Source organism: Argopecten irradians, chromosome 10 (genome assembly GCF_041381155.1).
Source record: "Argopecten irradians isolate NY chromosome 10, Ai_NY, whole genome shotgun sequence".
In the NCBI taxonomy this organism is placed as follows: domain Eukaryota; kingdom Metazoa; phylum Mollusca; class Bivalvia; order Pectinida; family Pectinidae; genus Argopecten; species Argopecten irradians.
In genome coordinates, this window is record NC_091143.1 from 26,245,732 (window position 1) to 26,254,533 (window position 8,802).

The 8,802-nt window shown below is 39.8% G+C and overlaps 1 protein-coding gene across 1 annotated transcript; it reads left to right on the plus strand.

Moving 5' to 3' along the window:
* Positions 1-6,582: 6,582 nt before the first annotated feature.
* On the plus strand, positions 6,583-8,542 carry LOC138332632 (nuclear pore complex protein Nup98-Nup96-like). Its single transcript, XM_069280634.1, has 3 exons — positions 6,583-7,008; positions 7,088-7,535; positions 7,590-8,542. Exons 1-3 carry the CDS (start codon positions 6,583-6,585, stop codon positions 8,540-8,542), a joined length of 1,827 nt encoding a protein of 608 aa, XP_069136735.1.
* Positions 8,543-8,802: the final 260 nt, after the last annotated feature.

An 8,802-nucleotide genomic window follows, 5' to 3' on the forward strand; every position in this document is an offset into this window, starting at 1 on the left:
CTCAAATGAATCCGTTACAAACAGGGATATGTCTACAATCGAACGCTACAGTCAAACATGGTCTGTTGTATGCCTCTCTGTGTACCGACTAGGCCTGTTATGGCTGTAACAACAATGACTCGTCCATTGATGTCTTATTTATCCACAAACTAATCCGAACAAATGTAGTATTTATTTAAAAGCCTGAACCTAATGATTCCCGAAATGGCACTTCTGACAAGTCACTAATATGAGACATTATTTATATTCATAACCGCTTTCAGAGAGCGTCATCCCATCTCTTTACGAGTCGGGAGATTGCCATGAGTCTTTTTTCAATAAGCAGTGCACACGCTATTATTCTTAAGCACGCAAAGCAAATTTATGCATATAATTCCCGAAGGATTTATGTTTTTAATAAAATAACATTTAGACATTTCCAAAATTAGACGCAAGCAAGATGTCCTTAAATTTAGCGAAATTTCGAGTGTCCTAATTTGTCATAATAAGTGTGCATAAACTTACAATATTATACGAACAACTTCAGTTCAAAGGATTTTTTTTTCTGTAAGGAGATTGGATCCCCAACTTGACACATATTATCCCCCGGGAAACCAACAATAATTTACACCATGAGGCATTTTCATTAAATTCCTATTCTTTGTAAACGAATTAAGCATAGTCAATATCGGCTTCCGTGAAACCTCGTCCACGGCGAGACTTGGCGGTGTGACAACAGGAAGTACATTACAAACGTAATTTGCCAAGCAGCTGTTTGCCATATTTATGCACGCAACTTAGAAAGGAGATACATATCGGTTTTACACCACTACAACATTATCCAAAGTCCGTCTGTAGCAGTATTGGAAGTTGCTGATTATCCAAAAGAAAATCAAATCTTAGCTTTGTGCTTGTCTGGAAAGACAGTGTCTCTGGTCTGCACAAAGAACGGTAAAAATCATATTCTACGAGGTACTATATACGTGTGTATAGTACTATGTATCGTATGATTTTCAACGTGTGTTTTTATCTAGACCTCTAAATGGTCTTAGGACACTCTGGTGGGTCCATGATTATATAATCTGTAACTAATTCTCAGATCCCTGTGTGTGTACGTATTTGTAGTCTAGTGTAGTGTAGTTTAGTGACTGCGAGCGAATTCACATAGAGATTGAACAGTGTTTTGATTGCGTTAAAGGTGATATGAACGCAATGGGATACAGACATATTCAATGTAGCGCGTTAGCGCTACATGTAGAATATGTCTGTATCCCATTGCGTTCATACCACCTTTAACGCAATCAAAACACTGTTCAATCTTTATATTTACATAGATAAGTCTACTTTTACGTCAAATTTAAAACGGTGATGGTTGCTAAGTTGGGTAATTACGGTAGTCAGGATGACCGGAGATATAGTTCTGATTGTTGAATGTTATAGCTGCAGTTTGATTTGAAATATAACAATGACACCTTTAATTATTTTTAAATTATGTTTTTTTCAATTTGATAATGTATCAATAATGTCCATTTCGAATAAAAATTGAGATAACAGAGGCGGAACGACTACCGGTATCGTTGTCAGGGTAGTGATGCGGTCCGAAGTTGAGCGAGCCGCCATATTTGATTTTCAACCGAGGAAAGTAACTGTGAAATAGCCTGTTGATTAAATGGTATGACTGTTGAGCTGCTGAATGTTTGAAATGTATCGGTCTATGTACGCGATATAGACTAAATTCTTCATAGTCACGACTTTTATTTTATTGTACGGATGATAGACAAGTGTTTGCATGGTGTGTGACTGACGTAACTATGGAATTCCTCGAACATTCCTGAGGAAAGCCCCCGGTTGTAGCCTTGACCAGCGATTCTTTTTGTTGTTTATTACCGTTACAATGCTTGATCACATATTCTGTTTTGATGTCAAATACATTTTAATTGGATCTAATAACAACTCTTTAATATTGTTTTGAATCCGACAACGAGGAAACTTTGTTTACACTTCATACAGTAGGCCAACCGAGTAGACTAATGACGAGTCCGTGCCGCCTAAGGATCAGCCTTGAGACAAATAGAAGACCGAAATCGTTTTTTTAGTTTATTATTAATTCAAAGCAAATCTGTCATCTGTGAAAAGGTAAAATGTAAATTAAGTAATTAAAGTTATTTAGAATATCATATGACGCAAATCTTACCGAAGCGGAACTCCGATCCTCTGGGTTTGCATCATACGTCGTTGCGTTTTGACGCAACTCCCCTCCATTGACTATATAGGGGATATGTAAATATATTCGATTGTCAATGCACATTACAGTGTATCTCCCTTATGAATAATGAGGTATTCATTGTGACGTCATTGTTTTGAAAGTTTCATTTCAGTCTCTCCCAGAATTCATTGTTATGAGGACCGTAATGCATTCTGGGAGAGATTGGTTTCATTTGTGAGCGAAACTCACGTCGCTTGTTCTGAAAAGTATGACGTTACGCTTGCAAACACATGTCGTCACAATCAACCAGTAATGGCAGATGATATGAAATATTCAGATGTATACAGAATCGGCTAACGATTAAATTTAAACCTAATTATTGGACAATTAGTAATTAGTGAGATATTAAAGGCCCACTACCGTTCCGAAACGGCTTTAAATTTTTAAAATGGGAATGTAAAACAAGATAGATAATTTTGTAGAGCCGCAAAAATTATTAACTTACCGTTAATACTATATTTATCATCACCTTCTGAACGATTTGATTAAAATAAATAAAATGTTTATTTTCATAACGCGGGTCGTATTATGTTTTCCGCCGTCGTCCTAAATACCGGGCGGTAGTTGACTATCACTGCGCCAGACGGCAAAACAGCGAATTGACTCTCCACTGTTTTCATATATTACGCAGGAAATCTTGCATATGTTTGGTGTCGTAACCTTATTTTAGGTCATCGGTACGCATTTTCTGATGTTATTAATGTTTTTTTAAGAAACCTTTATATTTTGCTCCGGAAAGGTAATGGGCCTTTAATAGACAACGTACTTGAACTTGATTTATCAAAAGTTGGTTGGAAATGCCGGAAACTTGAGGAGAATGGGCTCTCAGAGCATGCACAAGTATGATCACTCGATGTGAATCGATACATTATATGAGTTTGTTTCCAAAACAACCCCCAGTGCGTTCGAAATGCATCTTGTTTCCGAGACGGTCCCTAAAACGGTAAGGATGGGGTAGTGTAAGACAAGTACTCGTTACAATGCTCATGGCTAGTCTTTGGTTCAGTATTATGTCGTATGGTGTAATTTGCATGTTAAAATTTGGCATTGTTTCAAAGCCGCCTAAGACATTCTTATCTACAGTGTGTGTCGATACAGTTTAGGAAACCTAAACAATTGATAAAAAGACATAGAATATTGACCACCGGTGCTCAGAAAAATGTGAATTGATGGAATCCTATGTATAGTGCGCATTATATAACAGGATGCATTACGTATACATATTCAAAGATAATCACCGTTGTAACTATGGAACAGATATAATGTACAGGGTATGTTGTTGATCTTAAGATAAACAATGGTACTCTATATCGAATGTGACATCCATGAAAGGGAACATCATGACATGAACTAAGAAATCAAAATCCCTATAAATCCTTTACCTTGGTTGACCAAGGTTGATGAAAAGCTACGGTTCATGATTTTTAGTCCGAAAGCTTAAAGCATAAAATCGTGTATAAAAAGATGCAATTTGGCACACTGCAATTATGACCTAACGTGCAGATTTTAGAACTAGATATTGCTGCTTACGGCCGTGGCGGCCATTTTTCAAAAATGTATATTTGTCCTACAATAACTGAGAAAGATTAGGCGCACACTACAGAATAATAGAGATGTAAGGTCTTTGTGGAATGGTCGAGCATTTCAAAGCTATACCCGGCATAGAACCGACAAATTATGTTTACTTCTTTGATATTTCCATAATATCCTGACTCTTCTATGTGCATGAAAATAATATACAAAGATAATCGAATTTTGACTAAATATAGAGTCGCTTATCACAATTGGTAACAAGAATCTCTTACCGTCGTAACCGACCAGCATATCACATACTAGCTTATCACACAACGTTTCTCATGGCATTAGTCGACAGAAAAGCTTTGAAATAAAAATTAAGCGCTTCTGGGAAAACAACGGGTTAATAGTATGTTTGAAAGACAAGAGACACTCTCCTACACAATCTACATTCCAAATATGGAGAGAACGTCAAAGCATGGCCGCCATTAATCCTTCATTTGTCATTCTGTGTGTCAGAATTGGTGCTGATGCTAGGGACGTGAGTCACAGGCCTCCTTGTACACGTAGAGTTACCAAAGTAAAGCGCTATAGCTTAGAATCAGCCAAAATTGAGGTTTAGGTGCCGCTGTTCAAACTAACTCGTGTTGTACAAAATAAAATTGATAGAAAATTGATTTGAAAACAATTGTCAGATACGCTACTTCGGAAAACAGTTGCAGTTTACCAACACATTTGTATTGTATTGGGACGTATCCTAATGCCATTGGTTCATTTTCGGACGCCTATGGAGTCTAGATTTAAATGAGGTAAAAAAGATAAGTTCTACATTGAGTTAGCTTTATATCATAGAAAGATGAAAACATTTCTCTTCCTATTTTTCGATTTAAAAAAAATTGTAATGAGTGTACAAAAAAGTGAGCTGTTGCTGAAAAGGTGGATAATTTTAAAATCAACACGATGACTGAATATTTATATACATCTCGTTCTCTACAACGAATCAAATTGTAGCTTGGCGTCATGTATAGTAAAAAAGGTGTGACGTAATATTGTGAAACCTCTGCGATACGTTCGCCTTTTGCTATGGTTTGGAAACGGAACCGGAAGTGCTATTTGACGCCGAAATGATACCACTTTAAACAATACCGTCAGGCAGCCATTTTTGTGTAGACTTTTCTAACCCTCTAGTATAAATAACATACAGATGTGTAATTTTACCGGACCCGAAATCGGCTGATGTTCACCAAGTTACTCCCCCTACGCGGGTTCGGTGTCGCCATGATGGATGGCCCGACGGGTTATATCTTGTCATTAAATACCGTGACATATTTTCGCGTCTTAAGTTCTGCCAAATCGTGTCACCAAGTGATACCCGGGAAATTGATTACGGGTCCCAGCGACAATCGGCCAATCAAGCAAGCGTTTCCACTGCGCGTGATGTCCGCCCCAACATATACCATATGAAAAGATGTATTTATATCTATCATGTATACTTGACGTTAAGTGTTGTCTCTGTCAATTTGGAAAAAAAACCATTCGATTTTGTCCTAGTTTGTCATATATGTTAAATTGTCAAAGAATAATGGCGGATACGTTTGTTGGCATTTACCCTCATTCAATCGATTAGACTGTATGCCCAGGCCTTTTCCCCCGGTTTTGCAGATTCCCCATTATTTGGTGCATGATAAAAAGGAAATGGACATCAGATTATCAAGGACTGGCACGACGACGTAATACAGCAATTGTAAAACAAAATGTAAAATAACGACTTTTGGGTATGACTAATCACATTCTCCGGTCATGGCGATGTCATATTTTTATAAGTATGACGTCACAATCACCGAAAGTTGGGACTAAAGGAACTCTCAGTTTGGACACTCTCTCCCAGTGTTCATTGCAGTCCCTACAATTTCACTTTGAAATTTTAGGGACTGCAATGAACCCTGGGAGAGATTGAAATCGTAGGGACTGCAATGAACCCTGGGAGAAATTGTCCAAACTGTTTGGAGAGAGTTCCTTTAGTCCCAACTTTCGGTTGAGATTTCCTTCAGTCCCAACTTTTAAATTGACAAATTGCGAAATGTGTACGGGAATGTCTGCTGTTTTCCCCGTACTCTACGCTGGGCTTCAGATATTTATGATCGTTGCCTAGCAGAGAGAATTAGTACTGAGGTATCTAGTCTATGCGAAATTCAAATAGTTATTTGTAAATCTCGGTTTGAATTCAGGAAAACCGAAGACTGCAGATGCATAGTTATCTTTTTCGTTAAGAGAGAAAGGAAATGACACGCGAGCAATGACATTGACATAGTCGAGCATCAAGTACAACATTGACCACATTGGTGTAAAATCACTTTGGTTGGATGGGATGATTAAGGTTCATTGTAAATTAAAAATAAAAAAAGGCTGAAAACGAGAATATTAAGACATTCTGAGAACCAGGTATAATTTATTCATCGAAAAAGACACATTTTCAAATTTCGAAAACAAATTATTAATGTAGTTCATTTTTGATAATTCATTGTAATCTTCCTTTATTTGAGTGATACAAATATGTGTTATATGTTCATTAAAACACTTCTCGTGTGATCTGCTGATTGTGCTTTATATGTGGACCAAAAAATCCATAAAATATTGTTTTTGCATTTGAAGGGTGTCGGAGAAAATATTCCTGAAATGTTGGCCCTAGCAATTTCGAATGCCATGGCGTCGCCATTTCGTCCTAAGCGCCGTATGGAGCTGCGCTCGCTAGTGCAAATTATCTAGCCTGTGTTTCCATCGCCCCTTCTCCCGTCCCGAACACATTGTTATTTACAGGACTGATGATATTCCAGGGAATCCACAGATTGTCATGTCCTGGAAAACCCTCAACACACGCAACAAAGGCAGCCACAAAACTACGGAGGCCAAGAAATAACAGTCACAACCTCACAAAACTACGGAGGCCTAGCGCCACACAAAGCAACGGAGGAATAGCAATAACAGTCACAAACTCACAAAACTACGGAGACCTAGCAATAACAGTCACAACCACACAAAACTACGGAGGCCTGGCAATAAGAGCAACAACCACACAAAACTACGGAGGAATAGCAATAACAGTCACAACCACACAAAACTACGGAGGCCTGGCAATAAGAGCAACAACCACACAAAACTACGGAGGCCTGGCACTAACAGCCACAAACTTACAAAACTACGGAGACCTAGCAATAACAGTCACAACCTCACAAAACTACGGAGACCTAGTAATAACAGTCACAAACTCACAAAACTACGGAGGCCTAGCAATAACAGTCACAACCACACAAAACTACGGAGACCTAGCACCACACAAAACAACGGAGGAATAGCAATAACAGTCACAACCACACAAAACTACGGAGACCTAGCATAAGAGTCACAACCACACAAAACTACGGAGGCCTAGCAATAACAGTCACAACCACACAAAACTACGGAGGCCTGGCAATAAGAGCAACAACCACACAAAACAACGGAGGAATAGCAATAACGGCCACAACCACACAAAACTACGGAGGCCTGGCAATAAGAGCAACAACCACACAAAACTACGGAGGACTAGCAATAGCAGCCACAACCTCACAAAACTACGGAGGACTAGCAATAGCAGCCACAACCTCACAAAACTACGGAGGCCTGGCAATAGGAGCCACAACCACACAAAACTACGGAGGACTAGCAATAACAGTCACAACATCACAAAACTACGGAGGACTAGCAATAGCAGCCACAACCTCACAAAACTACGGAGGCCTGGCAATAGCAGCCACAACCACACAAAACTAACGAGGACTAACAATAACAGTCACAATCTCACAAAACTACGGAGGACTTGCAATAGCAGCCACAACCTCAAAAAACTACGGAGGACTAGCAATAGCAGCCACAACCTCACAAAACTACGGAGGCCTGGCAATAGCAGCCAAAACCACACAAAACTACGGAGGACTAGCAATAGCAGCCACAACCACACAAAACTACGGAGGACTAGCAATAACAGTCACAACCTCACAAAACTACGGAGGACTAGCAATAGCAGCCACAACCTCACAAAACTACGGAGGACTAGCAATAGCAGCCACAACCTCACAAAACTACGGAGGACTAGCAATAGCAGCCACAACCTCACAAAACTACGGAGGACTAGCAATAACAGTCACAACCTCACAAAACTACGGAGGACTAGCAATAGCAGCCACAACCTCACAAAACTACGGAGGACTAGCAATAGCAGCCACAACCTCACAAAACTACGGAGGTCTAGCAATAGCAGCCACAACCTCACAAAACTACGGAGGCCTAGCAATAACAGCCACAACCTCACAAAACTACGGAGGACTAGCAATAGCAGCCACAACCTCACAAAACTATGGAGGCCTGGCAATAACAGTCACGACCTCACAAAACTACGGAGGCCTGACAATAGCAGTCACAACCACACAAAACTACGGAGGCCTGGCAATAACAGTCACAAACTCACCAAAACTACGAAGGCCTGGCAATAGCAGTCACAACCTCACAAAACTACGGAGGACTAGCAATAGCAGCCACAACCTTAAAAAACTATGGAGGACTAGCAATGGCAGCCACAACCTCACAATACTACGGAGGACTAGCAACAGCAGCCACAACCTCACAAAATTACAGAGGACTAGCAATAGCAGCCACAACCTCACAATACTACGGAGGACTAGCAATAACAGTCACAACCTCACAAAACTACGGAGGACTAGCAATAGCAGCCACAACCTCACATAACTACGGAGGACTAGCAATAACAGCCACAAACTCACAAAACTACGGAGGACTTGCAATAACAGCCACAAACTCACAAAACTACGGAGGACTAGCAATAACAGCCACAAACTCACAAAACTAGGGAGGACTTGCAATAACAGCCACAACCTCACAAAACTACGGAGGACTAGCAATAGCAGCCACAACCTCACAAAACTACGGAGGACTAGCAATAGCAGCCACAACCTCACAAAACTACGGTACGAGGACTAGCAATAACA